At 34.0% G+C, this 23,287-nt stretch overlaps 1 protein-coding gene across 5 annotated transcripts in view; it reads left to right on the top strand.

Moving 5' to 3' along the window:
• Positions 1–23,287, top strand: part of LOC145673565 (uncharacterized) — a 70,802-nt gene that overhangs the window by 35,213 nt on the left and 12,302 nt on the right. Inside the window, exon 2 of one of the 5 annotated variants that reach the window (XM_081743398.1) lies at positions 16,785–21,747. The exons of the other annotated variants lie outside the window; for them this stretch is intronic. Coding sequence (XP_081599524.1) covers positions 18,469–20,202 — 1,734 coding nt within the window. The 5' untranslated portion in view covers positions 16,785–18,468 and the 3' untranslated portion in view covers positions 20,203–21,747. Of the gene's footprint in view, positions 1–16,784; positions 21,748–23,287 lie in introns of those variants that run through there. 5 annotated transcript variants of the gene reach the window in all.

Below are 23,287 nucleotides of genomic sequence, written 5' to 3'. Positions count from 1 at the left end.
TTTGACCAACATTTACGTCACACATACAAACCGAACCAAGAGTAAAGTGCATTGTAGTTCATCAGTAAGTTTGCATACTCATTCAGTTATAAAACTAAAGTGTGAATGTATGGTGGAACATAAGCTAATAGATGTCTCTCAAATTTATCTTCATTCCTGCTTCATTTGTAATTCTCCAACTTGATTCCCCACTTTTACTGATAGTAATTAGCAGAGTTGGCTGGTTTACACATGTGATGAATACACATTTGTGGGTTATCACGTTTCATTCCCGTATATTATTCGTATATTCAGACCTAAATTCCCCATTCATTAGTCAAAGAGATTGTAGTACAAAATCACCTTCTTTTTTACATAGGTTTAAGAAAGTTTTTTTGTGATTTTTTGTAGTTTGTTATTTCTGTTATGCAAATGCAATCAAAGGAAAATTCTAAATTTTGTTTCGTTTTAATAATATTTACTATTGATAAAATATCTCGAAATGCCGTACTTTTTGGGAAGAGGATCATACAAACCCCACGAGAGGCATTTATTGAAATCGGAAGAATTTTTGTTATCTATTTATGTGTATATGGATCAGATCCAAAGTGTACTCAAGTAATTCGTATCTTCATTCACTCTTCTTACTGATATGCAAATTAAGTCATATTTCGTTAACTTTGACTAAAAAAATGGTAGTATAGTGACTTCGACTAAATTAGTCCTTCTGTACTCTGCAGTACTTTGAAATTGTCAATATGTATTTCTGTATAATGGTTTCACTTGTGCAATTGTTTATCTTTTTGTACTTGTGTAATGACTCTTGAAAATTGTATTGACAAGTATGTTAAGATCAGTACAACGTATTTTTATCAGGAGTCCTTCGTGAGTGAGTTGCCGAACATATCACATTTGTGGCCAATTATTCCGGTTTCGAATTCAAATGGAGGACAATTTCCCTCAGATGTAATTTGAGAAGCAGTTTGGATTCCGCTTGAAGTTTGTGACTCCTTCCAGCATTACCCGGTTGTTGCTTAGTAACACCAAGGTGACACAAACTTGTTTCTGTCCATATGTAATATAAATACATAGAGCAAATTATTTAAACAAAAAACCGGCTTTAAACCAAAAAACAGAAATAAAAAAAAATGTTTTTTGCCCTGGTAATTACAAAGCATTTTTCACACAAAAGGCAAAAGTACACCATTTTAAACTACTACTAAGGGCACTTAAATTTCAGAATCACTTGCATGTTTAAAGAATTCTTCGTCTGTTTTGGATTAAGTCAAAGATAATTTTCCGATATTAGTATGTTTAATACATGCGCAAAACAAATCTGATAATGTTAGTAAAACTCGTTTGAATATCTGTTGCGTATGCGCGTAATGAGACAAGGTACCAACATATGTGATTAACGGAGAAAAACTGTCCTTCTGTAAACACAATGAATGAGTCTAACAAAGATTCGAGTCTAGCGTCCTGTTGAGCAGCGAGGGTATCTGACACGTGTACCTACAGCTTAACTTGTTATCAGAGCCATGTAATATACGACCGGCAATAGATCTCAGATGTCTCCATACTCTCACCATTAATAATTGGTCAAATTACCTTAGTAATACTAGAATCCGCCGTCGCAGAAGTCCAATCCTACGTATTCGCAGTTTTAGTAACACTATATTGAAGAGAAGTTACTTATGTCAGCACCACAAAATCACCTTTACCACCTAATTGACCAAAGCCCCTGAGCACTTACTGCAGCTTTGGGTGGCTTAATTACAACTACAGACCTCACTAAATGATTCCATTAACATTACCCCTCCTTAATCTTCCTTGGTATACTAATCATAATATTAACTATAATACAATGATGACGAGATGTGACCCGAGAAGGAACATATCAAAAACTGCACACTATTATAGTAACATTAGGTCTTCGATGAGGCATAATCTTATTCATTGTCTCTGAAGTATTCTTCTTCATTTCATTCTTCTCAGCCTTTTTTCATAGTAGACTGGCACCAACGATAGAAATTGGTTCATGCTGGCCACCTGCAGAAATTGTTCCATTTAATCCTATACATATTCCCCTTGTTAATACCGCAATTCTCCTGGCCTCAGAAGTCGCTGTAACATTAGCTCATCACAGATTAATAGAAGCTAATCACACAAGGTCTACTATTTACAATCCTCCTAGTATTGTATTTTACGGCCTTACAAGCATATAAATACTTTGAAGCCCCATTCACCATTGCAGATACCGTATATGGGTCAACATTATAGCAAAAGGCTTTCACGGCCTACATGTTATCATTGGCTCTACATTCCTAACCACTTGCTCCTTACGTCATGTACTTTCACATTTCTCCCTTACACACCACTTTGGATTTGAAGTCGCTGCCTGATATTGACACTTCGCAAACTTAGTATGATTATTCCTTTATATTTCTATTTATTGATGAGGCGGTTAACCTATTTAATATATAAAGTATATTTGACTTCCACTCAAAATAATTATCTAAATCAAATTTGTAATCAACACAATTCCAACAACTGCTCTAGTAACTATTACAATCTGTCTAGTTGTCATAGCTATTTCAACCCTCCTTAAAAAAAAAAAAAAAAAAAATTAATGACCGAGAAAAACGTTCTCCGGTTGAGTGTTGCTTTGACCCTAAATCGTCAGCACCAATCCCCTTCTCTCTACGATTCTTCCTCATGACAGTAATCTTCCTCATTTTCGATGAAGAAATTGCCCTTCTTTTACCAATACCAATCACTATTAACACCACCAGCACACTATCATGATCCCTCGTTAGACTCGCATTCTTTATAATAATCCTCCTCATAGGCCTTTACCATGAATGAAATCAAGGATCTTTAAAATAAGCTGAGTAAGCAACAGAGATAATAGTTAAATATAATACTTCGGTTGCATGCAAAAGGTGTTGTTATCGACTTATGTTAGATAGGAAGCAAAAATTGCATTCAGTTTCGACCTGAACGTTTTGTCCTCTTGACCCCTATTTACTTAGTTGAAGCCAAAAAAAGGGATTTCATTGTTAATGATATAAATGGTACTTCAGCTTCCCCAACTAAGGAGATTTGAATATTCAAGAAAAAGCTGCTAACTTCTATCTTTAGCGCATTAGACCGTTAACATATCTTAACGTCACATAGTCATAGTACCCTTAGTATAATAACTACATTACCTTTTCGAGGTAAAAAACAGAGTGCTCTTCTCAGGGAGTATTCAGAGAATATACTTCTTTTTAGTATCTTCAATACTATGCTTTCAATATAAGCTATCTGAAAACAGAAGCATAAGGAAATAAAGAAAGATAAAAATTTAAAAAAAAAAAAAATATTAATAGATACTTTTAAATGAGTTGTCTTGTGATTGTTGAATCAACATTGAACCACTTTCAAAACTGTCATATATGCCCTGGGATCCAACATATTCACTTCAACCTTGCAAAGGTAATTTAATAATATAAATTGTTGAAAGATAAGGTAAAAATCATATGCCTCGTATTATTGTAGAGTTAAAATAAAATTTAGCACATACTAAAGATTGGCCAATATAATAATTAGCCAATAACATTCCAACTACAGACCTATTTCACTAACAAGCAAAGCACCTATTTTTAGATGTAAAGGTAAAACAACACAATTAACAGTGGGGAAAATTAACCAACTTAATCTCGCCCCCCTTAAGATTGCTATTACTGCTAATGCTATTATACCCCAACATATAATTCACCCTTCATTATCTCTAATAGAATTAATAATAGCTCCACGAAACCCCTACCTGTTAAATAAAATCTTAAACGAACAGAATAACTTACCGTTAGGCCTGTAGAAAAAAATAAGAAAAAACTTACTACATTATTTAAAGATAAAGAAGAAACATCCAAAATCAAATCCTTTGGATAAAACCCAGCTAAGAATGCTATGTCACATAATGCTAAATTAGATACATTCAAGCAAGATACAGTTAGAGGCATTTGACCTAGAAGTGCACCCATTCTAGGGATATCTTGAGTATCTCCTACGCCATGGATAATCGCTCCAGCACATAAAAAAAGTAATGCCTTAAACAGCGCATGTGTGAGTAGATGGAAAAAAAAGCTAATACAGGGAACCCTACAGATAGAATTATTATTATAAAACCATGCTGACTTAATGTAGAAAATGCATTTTTTTTAAAATCGTATTCATAGTAAGCACCAATGCCAGCTGTAAATATTGTTAAACCTGATAGCAAGAGCAATACATCAGCTATATAAACATTTATAAACGATTAATAAATAAACGTCGGCGGTTACAAGTGTAGAATAATGAAGCAATGCACATACTGGCGTTGTTGCAGCTAGTGCTGCTGGTAGTACGCAGAAAAGGGAATTTGTGCTCTCTTTGTTATTGCCGCTATAATAACTAAACTAGAAAAAAATACTATTTCATTATTACTCAAAAGTCTGTGTAAATTTAAAACATAATTTCAATTACCGTAATTCAATATTCAAGCAATTGCTAGTAAAATTGCTACATCCCCAATACGATTAGAAAGAGCTGTCATTATGCCTTCATTATAAGATCGTACATTCTCATAATAAATAAATAAACAATATGATACTATTCCTAACCCATCCCAGCCGAGAAGAATTCTAATTAAATTAGGAGAAATAATTAATAACACCATTGAAAGAACAAATATTACTACTAATATAATAAACTGATTAAGATATCGCTCAGAGCCTATATTCTGTTCACTATAATAAATCACTATACTTGAAATCTAAAGTACAAATCTTATAAAAGACATTCAATCAAATAAAAGAGTTATAATAGTTTTATTTTTATTAAAAGAAATAACATCTAATTCAATAAATATTCTATATCTACCCATTAGTAATTTAAACCCATTATAAATAATAAAATATTCATACCATTCAAAAAGACAAATCTGGTCACACAAATTGAAAAAGGTCAAACCACGGCTTGAGGGCCCTAAGCCTTCTTTAGTTCCACAAACTAAAGTTTTCTCTTAAACTACGCAAGCAACTGCAATCATCAAAATAAAATAATAATAATAAATAAAGGCACCGCAAAAAAAAAAAATAATAATAATAATAATAATAATAATAATAAATTTAAGGGCAATCAATATAATATTAACAATAAATACTCTCGAATACTTCCTCCTCAACAAGAATATAAATAAGAATAAGGCATACCGTGTTTAGGATTTTAATTTTGGGTAAGCCCGCTCCCTCGCTCGAGTTGATTTTGAGTTTAACGTCCCTTTTAGCAGCGAGGCTAAATGAGACAGGACCTACTGATTAACATGAATCCGAACCAGATGCCGCACCCTCGCTTCTTGGATAATCGCACTCATTTGATTGATTAATGACAGTAGGAAATTACTTTTACAGTAGTGGTTGATGCTATTTGTTAAATAATTATCTACCATTAATATGAATAGTGAAAAATACATTTACTCTTTCAGCGTTTATACATTTTTCAAAACTTTAGGGTAGGCCCATGCCTACCCGGTCTACCCCCTAAAGCAGCCACTTTTAAAGTATATTATGTAATGCCTTACGTATCTTTAAATGTTGATAAATGTTCCTCATTGTTTCGCATAACCACTGTAATAATTTATGAATTTTTACTACTAATCATGTTATACTAGAACACTTATATATAAGACTTCAGTGAACTACTGTTGCCCACGAGACTTGATAATTATCTCGTCTCGAAAATTATACTAGAATTGTCGTTTCTCGTCTTGTCTTTAACTTGAACTTTCTCCTTTCATTTCTTATTGGAACACACTTCTCGTGTTGTTTCCGAGACAACACGAGACATTTCTGTATTGTGGATGTTACTTTTTCGCTTCTTGAATATACTGCATTCCTACTCACCTTTCACTTGTCTTTATTTACTTGATTAATCAGGTATTTACTTGATGAAGTATAATTTCATCCTTATCAAATATGTTTTACTTTTTTAAACGAATGTTCCTCGATGTGGGGTAACATTATTCAAAGATTTTAGAAGAACTTGTAGTTGTAAATGTTACTATGCTATTATTCTTTTGAAATTTCTGTCAAATATAATTTTTAATGATTTTTTTTATATAATACGTATGTTTCTTATTATTATTATCCTCCCGATCATAACAGTTTTCCTGTAATAGGATCAAAGTTCTATGTCTCCCTCTCTCTCTTAGCACTCAGTGCGTATCGTTTAAAGATATTCTTCGTAATATAAAAAGTGATTCATATATTGTGATTAACAAAAATTCATTTCTGTAAAACGATTTTCTTTTTTAACTCTCGTATTCAGCTGGCAAACTCTGCCCAAGCACACTGTGCGCCTAGTGGTGGGCAGTGGGAATATTTAGGGCGGGAAGGAAAATAAAGAAAATGGGAATATTCCCGTTTTTTTCCCCTGGCCTATAAATTCCCGGGAAGGAATTTATTTCCATTTCTTTACTTTATCTTACAAATTATAAAAACCATATGGCTAATTTCTTTATTTTAGTATATTATGATTTACTTCTAGGTTTTAAAGAATTTGGAGGTTAAAAAATTTCATATTATTTGACTGTACCTGATATAACTAATAATATGATTTGTTTTAAGTTCCATTTCCATTTAAACTAAAAAATAGGGTAATTGTTTAGTATTGGGGGGCAAAACTAGCAAAAAAGTAGGATGATTTACGGAAGAAATGAATTGGTAGTGGTGTTCAAGTAGTCAAGAAAGTATCAAACACAATTTTTTTAGGGCAGTAGGGAATTTGTAAAAACCGTAAAGATAAGTGGAAGTTATTTATGTGAGAAAAGAAAGTGAATTGTTGGTAACGAAGATAGAAAACAACATGCCATGCGGGGCTCTAACCCGCGTTCATTTGCTAACGCTCGCTCTGCAATGCTGTCTTAATTTAATGTTGGTAACGTAATTTAACGTATGCAACCATAAAACAACCGTATCAGTATAAAATGTCGCAAAAAAGTAGTTGCAAAATCTGGCCCCCAAAGCTAGACAATAGCCAAAAGTAGCAATGTACTATTTTACAAATGAAGAAAAAGATCCATTTTCTAAAGTAATGTAGAATTACGTAGAAGTAGAGATGAACTACTATTAATACACCCTGAACTACCGTTAGTAATAGACGTCAGTCTGTCACCTCCCTCTGACTCGAATTTCTGAAGAGGTACTCGGACTTCTTTTACATGTGAAGAAATGCCGTGTCATTTCTTTAGCGCATAAAATTTCGAGAAATGGGCAGGAAGAAATGCCGTGTGTGGCAATGTTACATGCAAAATTATAAAGATAGGCAAGTATCATGCAAATATTGTGAACATACATGTTTATGCGCAAATGTTGACAAAATGGTGGGACATGTTTCTTCTGAAAATTACCCAACCTAATTTGTTTATAACATTTAAAAATTTAATATGTTTATAGTATCAGTAGTAGAGTTAAGTTTAGAAAATCCACTTACATAAAAATTTAAACTGTTTAGCGTCTTAAAAGTAAATTATATGAACTTACTATACCATTTTTGAAACATATTTGCTTTCATAGAACATATTGTAAATAAATATTCATTTATTTATGCGTACTCTCTAAATATAATTAAATATTAATAAAACAACATAACATCGTTCAGAATATTCATTTTGAAGACTCCTCTGGGGACAATACTGTGATATAAAAACGAATTTAACTTTGAAATTAGAATATAGTAATAGAATGCAATTTTCTGTGATTGTAAATAAATTCCCGGAAAATTCCCATTTTTGGGAATCTTCCGGGAATCTTCCCGGGAATTTACCCATCACTACGTGCACCTGCCTGTCACTATGTGTGACGTCACTCGCTACGACGAAGGCCTTCTCTTGAGACTGTTGTGCCAGTGTCCCCTGATACAAAAGGTACAACATCTTATGTTTTCTTCCTTAAAAATAATTTTCATTTATTTAAACATTCCCTTACGGTACTAATCAACTTTAACTCCAATAAGTTAATTCTATACCCTATACAATAACACCAATCAAGTTGATTCACCTAACACTAATACTAATAATAGCAATAGTAAATATCTCCTTGAATCAAAATAATCTGAATCGCACAAAAATCTCTTCGATGTAAACGAATAGCTCAACTAAGAAGCTCTCTTTTGTAACTAATCTAGGCACACCTTCCGGTACACCCACTATGTAACGACTTATCTCACCTAAATAAATGAGAGCGACAGGCGATGTGTACATATTCTAGAGCCCTACTCACTTCAGTAACATAACTAATATTACATTCAAATCCACCTTCACTTGAATAATTTCATATCAAAATCCGTACTAAACATCTTTTTGTAATCCATCTCCTCTTACTGATAAACTGCACCTTAACCTGAAGTCTCTCCTAATAAGGATAATGAAGGTGCATAGCCTCTCTCCAAATACCATCAACTACGGCGGTATACAGACTGTTCTACAACAGCAAGAAAAATATATCGTGGATTGTCTATTACGGGACAGATTCCTCTGAATAGTCTAAAATATCGTTAAATCCTTTGAGTTTCAACAACCTAACTACTATTACCCAGGTATTACACTTTATATTAAAAATAATAGTGTATCTAATCCTAGTCTAACAAATAATTTCATAGCCTCAATACAACCGAACTCTTTACTTCAACTAATAATTTAACCTAAAAATAAAAGAATAAAGCCCTTCTATTCAAATTATAACTACACATTAACCGTCAATTAATCTTCCCTCCGACCCCCTCGTCTCACCGCGGCAGCTGGCAAGAATTTCGCCGCATCTTAAACCTTGACTGTTTCAAACACCAATTAATGAACAAAGGCAAGTACTGTGACCAACTACAGCTCATTATTTACCCTCAAGGACCAATAATCTTTCTTATTCCTCCAAAGAATACATGTACAACCAGATAAATAAGGGAAGAAAAGCCAGGATAATACTTTACCACTAAAATATAATACTACACTAAAAAGCTGTTAATTTGTATTTAACTTTAATCAATAAGAATTAGTACTAAATGAAATTTTTAGCCCCTTTGATATAGGATTCACTTTTGTTTTTCCCCCCTCAAACAAAATTGTATCCTATACAAGTATTATTTTTTCCTTACACATATGCGGTGAAAACTAGCACTTATTGGATACGTTAAGCATATTAATATACCTTTAGCCGGTATCTCAGGTTATCAAAGAGGATTTAATAGATTCTTAAGTCTTAATTATTATTAATATATAATAAATCCTGAATTTAATTAATTCAACTAAATCCCGTTCTTTTTAAATACCTGTATGTCGTTATAAGTAATAATTAAATAAGAAAAATAATAAGATGCCTGATTAAAGGATTATCGTGATAGGATAAATCACTTATTTTAATATACTCTTATTACACCCAAAAGAATCAAACTTTCACTCTTGACATCAAAAATCAACGTGCATCATACACTAAGATGTAGAAAGATAAGCTAAGATAAGCTAGTGGGTTCATACCCCGCATATGAAGATTTACTCTTCTTTTTCTAATGATCACTAATCCTAAAACTTTAGTATTCTCCACAACACTTATACTAGGGACCCTCATTTCTCTAACCTCCTCATCATGATTTGGTACTTTAATTGGTCTTGAAATTAATCTTCTATCATTCATTCCTCTGATTTCAAAGACCAACCATCAACGTCATATCGAATATGCTCTAAAATACTTTTTAGTTCAAGGCATTGCAAGATCCTTGCCTCTAATAGCAATTATTTTATTTTACATAGGTCTGCAAAGTGCATACTATCTGATCTCCATCTCTCTCTTATTTAAAATGGGGGAAGCACCTCTTCATTTCTGAATACCTGAGGTAATAGAAGCTATACCTTGAATAGACTGTTATCTTAATAACCTGGCCAAAACTAGCACCCCTTGACTTGCTCTCTTATAGATATCACCCACAAGCCTAATTCACCTAACCTTAATACTACCTTTAATTGTAGGTTCAATTGGGAGCCTAAATCAAACATCCCTATGCAAAATTATAGCATTCTGATCAATTAACCATACCGGCTGAATACTAATAGCTTTACTATTAATCGATATAACATGATCACTTTACTTTTTATTCTACACGTTACTTTCAACAATAGCAATCACTCTTTTTATGGTAAACAAAATATTGCTTATGCTGCCTTCATTATCAACCATTACACATAGAAATGAACACCTTTAATGAGAAAAAATCAAGAAATACTAATTAGATCTATATTTATTATTGCTTCTCTGTGAGGTATAATTATTTTGTCTCTTACAATCAACACCTTATAAATAAAGACTTTAAGTTAAAAAAAAAATCATGACCTTGAAAGCCATAAATAAAAGGCAACCTTTTAGGTCTTAGTATATTAAATAATACTCCGGAATTGCAGTCCAACATCATAAAATTGACTATAAGACCTAACAGGAGGTTTATTACACCATAAATACATTTACAATCTATCACCTAACATTTCCGCCATCCTATTTAATTGCAACGATGATTATTTTCCACAAATCATAAAGACATTGGAACAATATATCTAATTTTTGTGGCATGAGCAGGAATAGTAGGGACATCACTAAGTCTTCTTATTCGAGCAGAACTCGGCCTCCCCGGTAGACTAATTGGAGACGATCAAATCTAAAATGTAATTGTAACCGCCCATGCCTTCATTATAATTTTCTTCAGAGTTATGCCAATCATAATTGGTGGATTTAGTAATTAATTAGTTCCTCTAATATTATGTGCACCAAATATAGCATTTCCTCCCCTAAACAATATAAGATTTTGATTACTACCCCCTCACTAACTCTCCTCTTAACTGGATGAATTGTAGAAATTGGTGTAGGAACTGGATGGACTGTACATCTGCCTCTCTCCACAGCTATTACTCACGCCGGAGCCTCTATCGATCTCTCTATTTTCTCCATTCATCTAGCGGGATCTCTTCAATTTTCGGAGCAGTAAACTTCAATACAACTGTAATTAATATACGGACACCTGGAATAACTCTAGAACGAATGCCTCTATTTGTATGGTCCGTTGCAATTATTGCCGTGCTACTTCTGTTATCTCTGCCTGTACTAGCAGGAGCTATTACAATATTACTAACTGACCGAAATCTCAATACATCTTTCTTCGATCCTTCCGGAAGAGGTGACCCCATTTTATATCAACACTTATTCTGATTCTTTGGTCACCCTGAGGTATATATTTTAATTCTTCCATGATTTGGTATAATTTCACATATTGTAACCCAAGAAAGTAGTAAGAAGGAAACTTTTTGTGTATTGGAAATAATTTATGCAAATCTGGCAATTAGATTACCAGGGTTTATCATCGTATGAGCTCATCATATATTGACTGTTGGTATAGACGTTGATACTCGTGCAATTTTACAGCAGCCACAATATTTATTGCCGTCCCAACAGGAAACAAAGTATTTACATGAATTCCCACACTCCACGGTGCTCAAATAACTTCCTCCCCCTCAATTTTATGAACTTTAGGATTCATCTTTTTATTCCCAGTGGGTGGTCTTACCGGACTTGTACTAGCAAATTCATCATTAGATATGGTTCTACATGATACTTACTATGAAGTAGCACATTTTCATTATGTACTATTTATAGGGGCCGTATTTGCTATCATAGCAGGAATTAGTAACTGATTTCCTTATTCAGAGGGACAACAATAAACCCAACATGATTGAAAATTCAATTTCTAGTAATATTCTTACGGATAAATATCACATTCTTTCCTCAACATTTCTGAGGCCTAAAAGGAATACAACATCGATACTCGGGTTATCCTGATGCTTATACTACATGAAATATATTTTCAAGTATCGGCTCATTCCTATCCTTCGTCGCTGTTTTAGTGGTTGTAATTATTATATGAAAAGCCTTTGCTAGTGCTCGACCAGTAATTTTTTCAGATCAACAAACAACATCCCTAGAATGATTTCAAAACTTACCCCCCGCAAGAACATAGTTATACAGAGCTTCCCTTACTAACAAATTTCTAAGATAGCAGATAAGTGCATTGGGCCTAAGCCCCAGATATAAGATAATACCCATCTTTCTTAGAAATGGCCATTTGAAATCAACTAGGTCTTCAAGACGCTGCATCCTCAGTAATAGAGCAAGTAGTATTTTTTCATGACCACACAATGCTTATCGTAACTATAATTACAGTACTTGTAGCATATTTATTAGCCTCTCTTCCCAAACACATATATTAACCGCAACTTACTAGGAGGACAAACCCTAGAAACTCTTTAAACAATCCTGTCCGTCATCACACTAATTATTGCTTTACCCTCTGTGCGCTTACTATATTTACTCGTTGAAATCCATCAACCAGCAATTTTCTTAAAACAATTGGACACCAATGGTACTGAAGCTATGAATATTCCGACTTCACCTTAACAGAATTTGACTGTTATATGATCCCTGTTAACGAAATAGATCCTCATTCATTTCGTTTATTAGATGTAAGTAATCGCATTGTGTTATCTATTAACATTGACATTCGCATCCTGATTACCGCTACCGACGTTCTTTATTCATGAGCTATGCCAGCTTTTGGAATTAAAGTAGACGCTACACCAGGACGCCTAAACCAAGCAGCAGCTAATATTAGACGCCCAGGCTTATTCTTTGGTCAATGTTCAAAGATCTGTGGAGTTAATCACAGCTTTATATCAATTGTTGTTGAAGCCTGTCCTCATTCATTTTTCATTAACTGAATAGCAAAAATAATACAAGAACTTTCATTTTATGGCTAAAAGTAAGCAATGGTCTCTTAAACCAAAATATAGTAAAATAACAATTACTTCCAATGGGAAAAATCAGTTAATTTATAACATAAGCATGTCAAGCTTAAGCCACTGTACAATAGTATTTTTCTATTCATCAAATATCATCCCTAAAACGAGTCATTCATTCCATTCTCACTATGTTAATTGTTATTTGCTTCAATTATATATTTCAATTCAAGTACTCCATGCCCTACACTAGACAGCACTAATATTAAAACAACAACCATTCTAAGTGTGTTTGTGTGTGTGTGTACCTATCGAAAACTCTAAGAACTAAAATTTCTATGTGGGTTTCTAATTGTGTGTCCTGTAATTTTAGCTTGTTTGTATAATAAATGGAGGCTATAGGAACAAAATAGATAGCGCAGACCAGACCTTTTCCTGGAATCTTACGTTAACAGATTACACCTTTTCTCGGAATCTTGCGTCGATACCTTTTCTTGGAATCTTACGTTAACTAGGAAGTTGTTTAGACTACGCCTCTTCTTGGAATGTTGCATTACCAAGACCGCACCTTTTCCTGACAAACACGTAACACAAGCCATTGCACATAGCTGCTTATGTGTTATAGGATAAGATTGCTCCATTCTTCTAATGCACCACCACAACACTCGAATGTAATTCGTTTCAGCTGGTTAACAATAATAATAACACTGCTTTTGTACTAGAATCGAATCCAAATTCTTGTTTGCGTAGAATATTAGTTTGCAACGAAGTAGATATACGTAAAAGGGGTAAAAGCTTCTAATATTACTTTCTTTTTGCGGATGCCAATGGTTTTCCTTTATAGGGAATACCCATAAAGAACATCTAATTATTGCTTTCTAAAAGTTGTTATTGGTTCTTTCTTCTTGGGGGTTTAAGTGGACTGTCTTCTTCTTATTATTCGTCTCCATCCACAGTTGAACAACTTTTAGCAGAATTATCGGAATCGTGATCTCGGTATATAGTAAAAATAATCTTATGGAAACTCTTATTTGAGCCCAAAGCTTGCTTGCCTTCGTACACAAGATACAAAGGTTCCTTGCTATTATCTATCCTATCTACCAATCTTTAGTCAGAAAGCATTAGGTAACGATCAGGAAGAAACACCAAATACTTAGAAACATGTAAAACTATATTTGTGCCCATTCGTGTGAGCTGCAAGTCTACGTGCTTAATTAAGTACTGTCCGTTAGTTCGAAGATCTCTAAGAGGCAAAAGCTGCACGGAAGAGGTGTGTAGAGAATTTAATTTTCTTGCTATAGCCTCCATTTATTATACAAAAAAGCTAAAACTAGAGGACACACAATTAGAAACCCACATAGAAATTTTAGTTCTTAGAGTTTTCAATAGGCACACACACACACACACACACACACGTTTACAGAAAAAGCACATGTTTTACACGCCTAGACGTAGAGACTTAGACTTAGAAACACGTGTTTAGAAGCATAGATTTACAAATAGACCTACACATATAGACTTAGAATCACAGGTTAGAAGCATAGATACACACAGACTCGCACATGGACTTAGAAGCACCAACAATAGGACTACAAGCATGGACTTAAAAATTTAGATTTAGAAGCACATGTTTACAAGCTTAAGTGCAAACACACAAACACACACACACATATATATATATATATATATATATATATATATATATATACACAAAGGACTACACGCATGGATTTAGAAGCACACGTTTAGAGGTTTAGATCTACACACACACGCACACACACACTTAGAGACTTAGAAATTAGAAACAATAGGGTTTCCGACACACTTACGAATTTAGAATTAGAAGCTTACATAGACTTAGAACCTTAGAGTCCTCGATAGATGCAAACATTGAGATTTAGAATTAAAAGCTTCGATACACACAACACACTTTAAGATTTGGAATTAAAGATTTAGAGTTAGAACCATACACGCACACACAGAGATTTAGAAATAGAAACTCAGAGTTATCGATACACAACACAGTTAGAGATTTAGAAGCTTACAAACATCACACTTAGAGATTTAGAATCAGAAGCTTCGATACACACAACAGACTTAGAGATTTAAAATTAGAATTTTCGATACACGCACGGTCTTTTATATACACTAACGACAAAAGCACTAACGGCAAAACAAACGCAACAGTTCTAAAAGCTAGTAACTATATACCGTTCTTTTTTCTTAGTTGGTGTAACTCTAAGTGTGCCAGACTTTACCTTAAATTTTAAACTTAAATCGGGACGAGCATCGAATATCCAGCGTTTTACCCAATGGTTGGATAAGTACAAACCTGTAAGAGAGGCGAACTTTAGCACATAATGTGCTCTCTAACCTCTCTCTAGCACATAAATCTCTCTAATAGTGCAAGGACATAGAGCATTGGTAATGTGAATTCTCTTACGATACACTCGTGGAATAACATTCTCTGTCGATACCAAAACTAAAACTATGAGATCGATGCTTGTTGGTATAGTGGAAAAGTGTGTGTTAGATTTAGTAAAGTACGTCTTGCCCTCATTTAAATAACACGTCTGGGAAAAGCTTAATTTCGAATCACTTTCTTCTGTAACTAATGCACTTAATTGGCAACGTATTTAGATTAAAGGCAGACAGCAGAAACCTTATCTGTTTTTCTTCTACATTCGGGTCCTTTAACAGCTTTATTGTAATCCAGTTAACTTATTAGTATGTAAGTTTCCCCAGTATGCATAGCTTAAGAGCCCTTGTGTTTTGTTAACTATAAGGCAACTGTTCTCGAGGACGCTCGTTAGCTTAGCCCACATAGTAGATATTGGAAGGTTATAGAACGGAGCATTAGCGAAGAAACATCTAGTGTTTTCCAATAACGTTAAACAATCGAGTATAGGATCCCAGTTCTTGGTTGTGGTTCCCAAGTCGTTGTTGTAATTATAAATAGCGGCTTCCAACCTTGTAATATTGTTCTGTTCTGCTAACTTGGACTGGAAAGTCTCTCTCAATCTCTTATCTGGACATTTAACAAAATGGACTAGGTGGTTTCCTAATGTTTTAGTTACACCTATACTTGTTATCTGGCATACGAACTTATTGTAAATTTTAACAGCAGAATTATCCATATTCCACCTTAGGCAATCGATTCCAACACCTATTGTTTCTGCATATCACCTTAAGGAACTCTTCTTCGTCGTAATCCTCTGCGACAACATTTCGTTCCATCTTAAAGTTAAAATTGTGTATAAAATACTCCTCTATCTCTCCCTTCTTAAACACACCCGCAAATTCTTGGCTAATGTCTAAATGTAAAAGGTAATAATGTTCTGCATTTATTCGTTCCAAGATCTCTGGTATCTGGTCAAGAAGGTCTTCTATTGGTCCATCTGCTAACTCTATTTTGTAAGGGATCACAATAGGCTCCTTGTATCGTTTCTTTATTTATTTTAAGCATAGGGCGTTTACCTCTTGAACACTTTTCGCTCTAGAAGTTTCTGCAGCTAAGAAGAATGGTGGCTTAGCTTTTACACCGTGCAGTGATAAAGAAAATTCGCTAAATTGAACTCTTAAAAACGAATTGAAGGAACTGCATGCCTTTTTCTTAATTAAGAACTTATTATTAGTCCTTCGACCCTCGGGCACAATTTCCAGCTAGAGATCTTAACAAGCATAATGTTGTCGCAAAATGGTTCTGTAATAGGTTTTATAGACTTAAGTCTCGGTTTTCCTTCTGCATAAATAATGTCTCCAATATTTGTTAGTAAGTTGTTGTTTTGTAAGTTTTCTACCAGTAGTCATTGGTTAAATCTCTCTGCTGTGGTTTTGTCTGTACCAAGTAACTCACGAATTGTGTAGTAGAAGTAGTAGCAGGAAAAGTTATAGAAGTAGTATGAAAGGTAATTTCGTCAACCATTTATTATATAAGAAAAAAATATTTTCTTTCATTCAGTCTAAATGGCTAACGGAAAAACCGAGGAGGAAAAATGAGCACTGTAATGATAGGATGGTATCTGGTAAAACAAGGAGATAGAGAAACGAGTGTAAGTTAAACTCCAATGTAAAAGACCAGTGTATAGAGACTTGTATGTTGTAACTGTACAGTCTAGTTGATCGATTATTAATGAAGAAAATTTTTAACTTATTAAATGAACCTCGCATAATAGTGTTCTCAAAAATTTTTCTCTCAGTCAACAAAGGAATGTGCATATATGTATGTGCGTCTCGTCTGCGACGGAGATCGCAGAGTTCCTCTCTCCTTCCCAAATAAGGAGCTAAAATTCAGCACAAAGAACAATTGTCGTCTCAAAACATTCCTATCCATAAGCTGTCACAGCTATTTTTAACTTCTTACATCACCAAACTGTGTAGCGAGGCGAGTTGTTGCCTAGCAACAAGAAGAGACGGAGAGAAAAGTAAAGTTAGTGTTATAGATACACCCGAAGAGGCAACCACGAATGAATTAGCTAGTGCGAAAATACAGCAATAATGAAGAGTCTGACAAATACGTTTAGTGAAGTTGTCAGGAGAAACTAGAACGAACTATCGAAATGAACGAGCGACGTCAAATAATATTTTTATCAAGTGTGAATAAAAGTTGTTTTGGCAGCATGGAGCAGGAGAACGGCAAACCATTCAATTTACCGCAAAGAAGATGAGAGGAGAACAACCTACAACCTGCAGGACATCCCCCTTGAATCAACATATAGTCCCCCTTCCAGTGTCAAAGCAAGTGAACAGTGCTAGTGAAAGTGTAAAAATCAGCAATGTAAGGAAATATCACGAATAATTCGTGTCAACCGCGGCTTTCACATTGAATGGGCCTAAATTAAAATATCTTATTATTATTGGTTACCTAAAGTGAAGTGCTATTGCTAATGTAATATTTGTTCGTGAAGTTCAAGTGTTAATTAAACTAAAATTTAAAATCTGAGTATCCTTTCAAAATAATAATCAAGGTCTAAATTTATATATGTTAATTTTAAGAAACAACCTAATTCATTTTTGTTTACAGCACGAGTGAGTAGCGCCTATGCAACTTAGTAATTCATACATTAATAAATTGCATTAGCGCTAAAGAATACAATTAGAGTTAGCTTTGTGCCGGTTTCCCCTAACGTTCTGACCGAACTCTGAACCTGTTGTCCAGCGGCTATATGGTCAGTTTTAATGGTCGATCCAACCCGATAGTAAATACTAAAGACATCCTAACGGTGGAGAATCGAACCCAGACCATGGTAAAGCGCAAGCCCACTTAGGGACCGTAGGACACGAACCACATACAGTAATAAAGGGTTTATCCCGATAGGGAGTGAGACGTACCTGGATCGAAGCCTGATACTGTTATATATGGTTTTCCATCACGGGAACGTACCAGGACTCGAACGCTGATACTGTAATATATGGCATTGCCGAACAGGGACAGACGAGAATCAAACCCAGGACTGTAATAAATGGCCAAGCCCTTCACAGGGACAGAAACCCTAATACTGTAATATATGGCGCCCGATATCACAGGAACATTTGGTAAAACCGCATAAAGGCGACGTTAATTGTATTTTCTCGATTAAGGTAAATTGTAGTACCTCATTAGTGCTATTTAATTTTGTTGTTCTGGCATTAGTAAATTAATCATCATGTCCGTAAATAGAGAAATAATTCCTGTCTTGCATGAAATGAGAAAAATATGGAAAGAAACAGAGTACTTAATAGTAGAAAGTCAATTCAGATATAGAAAAGAACCTTTTACATTGTTAGAAGTCGAAAGTGCCTTAAAAGTAGAACAGGAAGTTTGTAAAATTCGTAAAAGAGCTAAACAGGAAATTGCAAAATCTCTTTTGAAAAGGAAGATAAAATATAGTGCCGAAATTGAAGATAAAGTTGTTGCTAAAATGTGTGAATTACGTAAATCTGATTTTTATCGAAAGGTCAAAGATGAATGTGTTCTTGAATTAGGATTTATTTCCTTGTCAGACATTAAACGTAAATTGAAAGTTCACTATGAAAATTCAGACATTGTACGTACTGCAAAAGAAAGGTTAGCTGAAGGGATATACAAAAAATATTCAAAGCATCACGATGTTAGTTGTAACAAGGATTTCAGTGATAATCAGAAAATAAATTGTGAAGTTGTACCACCGAAACGGGTTAGATTTGCTGATCCTCCTGAAACTGTAACTTTTGCGCACCCTTTTGTAAAAGTTAATGGGTTAGAAAATATTCAAAATTATGAAAATCGTCAAGGAAAAACAGTACCATTAAAAATAAAATTTGCTGAAAGTATTTTAGAATTTGTTAAACGTGAGTTTGAATGTATTTTGTGGGACATTGCCCCCGTAGCTCAGAAAGCATACGCACGAACAGTGAAAGTTGAATGTGTTGAAAGTTGTACTATTTTGCCATGTGTTAGGTCTCAGTCACCACCTATCGTTGTAAATCAAGCCAATGTTGAATTTCTTGACAATGAAATTGAACAGGCTGAAGAAATATCTGAGTGTGAATTAAAAGCAGAGAAAGAAATCATTCCTGTTGTTAGTCACGTTAATGTTGAACTAGGCCAAGCCAAAGAGTTTGTTTTGTCTCTGTCGAATAGCATTATAGAAAGAAAAAAGAATAATAAGTTCAACCCAGCTGCTTCTTTGCAACCTCTACCAACTTTCGAGTTGGTCACGTCCAGCGTAGCTGTGTGCATGAATCAACAGCCAGCTGTTTCTGGTATTGTTTGTTTGTTTTGTAAAGGAACAAAAGGCATTCATGGATGCAATGCGTGCGTCACTGCAGGAAGGTTTACTAAAGTGGTAATAAATTGCGTTGAGAATGAAGGCGAAAGCGGCCCGTTCACGCAGTCTTGTAGTGTATTATGTTTATTAGAGGAAAATTGCCTCTACGGCACCTTGCTCACCAGTGAATTAGAATGCGTTCCGTTTCACAAAACTTGTTTATTTTTTGTGTCTGTTAGGGTTGTAGAGATTTGTCAAGAGAAGAGTAGTTCTTTAAGCTGTGAGTTGAAAGTTAAAGATATACAGATAGAAGAAATGAATTATGTCTCCTTTAGCATAGTCACTTGCACTCAAATTGTGTATTTAGAAGATAGTACAAACGGCTTTACGCCAGATAGGCCTAATGGTAATGACCATGACTCAGTAACGTGGGGAAAGAAATTGAAAACCTGTCAAGATAATTTTAGTAGGTTACGAAATGTTTGTCAAATGGTAAGGAAATGTAATTTACAAGTGCGTTTTGGCAAAAAGCACCGGCAACATAAAAAGAAAGTATATAAAGTCAGACGGAAATTAAAAAGAATTAAACGTATGCTGTATAGTTTTTCAAAATTTTCCAAGCGTATTCGTAAGTGTTTTTTTGAGAAATAAACATTACAGTCGCACCAATGCTCAGACAAGTAGTTGTAAATGTCAAGTTGTGTTGTCGCATCACGGTGATCAAAATTTCAAACCTGATCTTGCTGGTAACTTAGAAAGTAATGATTTAGTAAAGAGGTCAGGTACTGACCACGCATCACCTGTAAGTAACAAAAATCACGAACCTTTTCAGGAAGAATGTGGTAATCGGGTGAATAAATCTTTCACGTCTAATCGATTTGAGAATGAATGTAATAGTAAAATTAAATGTCAATCACCAACTACTGTCAGTGATGTGCTATCAGCTGATCGTGACGTAATGACAAACGTCAAACATACAGGTAAATGGAAAAATTTAGTGAAACAAAAAATTCAATTTAGGGTTCACTCTGAATACCGTAAAATTGGTGCACATCGAAAATTATCACAAAAGAAAAGTAATTGCAACTCAAGCAGTGATAAGTTAGTCAATTTCTTGTGCTGTGCAGCAGTCATACATGTTGAGAAACCGATTTTGTGTTTTGAGCTACCGCTTTCTAATGTAATCAGGATTGATGAAAACCTCGTACTAGTATATGCATTTAAATTTTTTGTTTACTGGCAAATGAAACCTTTGAAAATGGTTTTTGTGTTGAAAAAACCTAGGGTAGGTGTAGGATAAACAAAAACTTCGTTAAGCTGGACTGCTTGTACTGTATGAAACCGACACTTGCAATGGTTTTGATATTAAAAAAAAAAAAAAAAAACAGGAAGAAAAGGTTGGATTAGAGATACCATTTTTAAAATCTTGATATTTCCAATATACGTAATATGAAATCACTTGTAATAGCATATTTTTTTTTTTGTTAATGCATCCACAACGAAATTTAATTTTTTGAATCATGGAAAATATAGTATTTCCTTTCGAAGTGCAAGAGTGAATTTGCGCAGTGAAAATCTTCAAATATAGTGAAAGGAAATAAATTTAAATTGTGAAGATGTGGAAAATTTATATTGAATATTCCATCACAGTGTTTCAATTTTACAAAATTAAGAATGTTTTGAATCACAAATTTAAATATTTTGGTGAGAAATCATTCGGTAATAAACCTAAATAAGCACATTTTAAATTAAGGAGTTAAATTTCTCGATTTCTAAATAACAAACATGCGTCCATTAATAGTAATATATACTTACGATGTGTTATGTCAAGTTATTTCGTTTTACCTAATCAGTATGCCTCTGGGATTATTAATCAGCTGAGGATACTTGAATTTTGGTAAGTTATTGTAGTAGTATTTTACACCTGTACCCACCTTCATGGCGCGTCGTTCAGTTGAAAAGAATATATAATGAGACATCCTATTATAAATGAGTATCAAGTAAGTTGTGTATGTAATACTTATTAGCAACTATTGTTGCTTTCACTTTGTATTAATCTTTTCGTATAATACGAAAATATTTCAAATCTTAACTTGAAAACATGGAAGCAAAGGTCCCTCCAATATTATGGGTTATTCATATTATGTAATGCCCGGAGTAGGCAATTTCCTTATTAGTCCCCTCTATATTATTTTTGATTTTCTTTGCTTCGGGGATGGAAATAAATGACATTTTAATGTGGGTAGGTATCTTCAAAATTTCGGAGGGCAGACACTTCGAAAAGTGTAATGGTTTGACAAACCATCCACTGCTCAGTCCATTCTTGGTTAATTTTTAACCGGAATGTAATAATTGTAAATATTATGATATTGAGTGTTGTTGTAGATTTAAGTCATAATTTTCATACCGTAACCAATATTTTGAAAATATTTATGTGTGCTCGTACTTGAATTTAATTTGTGTGCTATATATTTGATTTATAGTAGTAATGGTAATTGAAATAATACTAATGATTATAATAACAATAAATGAAAACAGATATACAGTTATTGTGTAAGTTTTCAAGAACGTTTGAAGTTGTTTTTAGTGAAAGTAAATATTGAAAATGAATGTTTTTTGATAATAGTAAGACAATTAATTCATGTTACATTTAAGAGTACAAGGCACTACATTAGTAAATATGTTAGGTTACGATGATTACTTAATATACTTGTAATATTTTTGTGTTCAATGGTAAACAATGCCAGTAATTAATTGTTCACTTATTAAATGTGATATTTTAAAAGAAAGTAATAATAACTTTGTTTATATTTTGATATGTTTGAAATTGTGGCACTTCAGTGTTTTAAAACAACAAATATTAATATAATGAAAGACATTGATAAAGTTTATTAAAATTATGGCCCAACCGTAATCCGAAATTCGTTTCGTATGGCCCACGTGTTCGTTACCGTACTTCCGAATGGACTTTAAAAATTTTTCGTTATATCATTTCAGGAAGAGTTAAGTGATGTTAATGCTTTGAAGAATAATGAATGAAATTTGGTGACCATAGTGAAGTAATCAGTGTTACAGGGTTATGTTTGTTTTTCTCTCTCCCTCAAAACAAACGTCCTGTCGAGCGCCAATGTAACTGTACAGTCTAGTTGATCGATTATTAATGAAGAAAATTTTTAACTTTTCAAATGAACCTCGCATAATAGTGCTCTCAAAACTTTTTCTCTCAGCCAACAAAGGAATGTGCATATATGTATGTGCGTCTCGTCTGCGACGGAGATCGCAGAGTTCCTCTCTCCTTCCCAAATAAGGAGCTAAAATTCAGCACAAAGAACAATTGTCGTCTCAAAACATTCCTATCCATAAGCTGTCACAGCTATTTTTAACTTCTTACATCACCAAACTGTGTAGCGAGGCGAGTCGTTGCCTAGCAACAAGAAGAGACGGAGAGAAAAGTAAAGTTAGTGTTATAGATACACCCGAAGAGGCAACCACGAATGAATTAGCTAGTGCGAAAATACAGCAATAATGAAGAGTCTGACAAATACGTTTAGTGAAGTTGTCAGGAGAAACTAGAACGAGCTATCGAAATGAACGAGCGACGTCAAATAATATTTTTATCAAGTGTGAATAAAAGTTGTTTTGGAAGCATGGAGCAGGAGAACGGCAAACCATTCAATTTACCGCAAAGAAGATGAGAGGAAAACAACCTACAACCTGCAGGACATCCCCCCTGAAT

Source organism: Thermobia domestica, chromosome 16 (genome assembly GCF_964235325.1).
Source record: "Thermobia domestica chromosome 16, izTheDome1.hap1.1, whole genome shotgun sequence".
Lineage (NCBI taxonomy): Eukaryota > Metazoa > Arthropoda > Insecta > Zygentoma > Lepismatidae > Thermobia > Thermobia domestica.
Note: the sequence above shows the minus strand (reverse complement) of the source record. Positions and strands in the feature narration are given on the sequence as shown.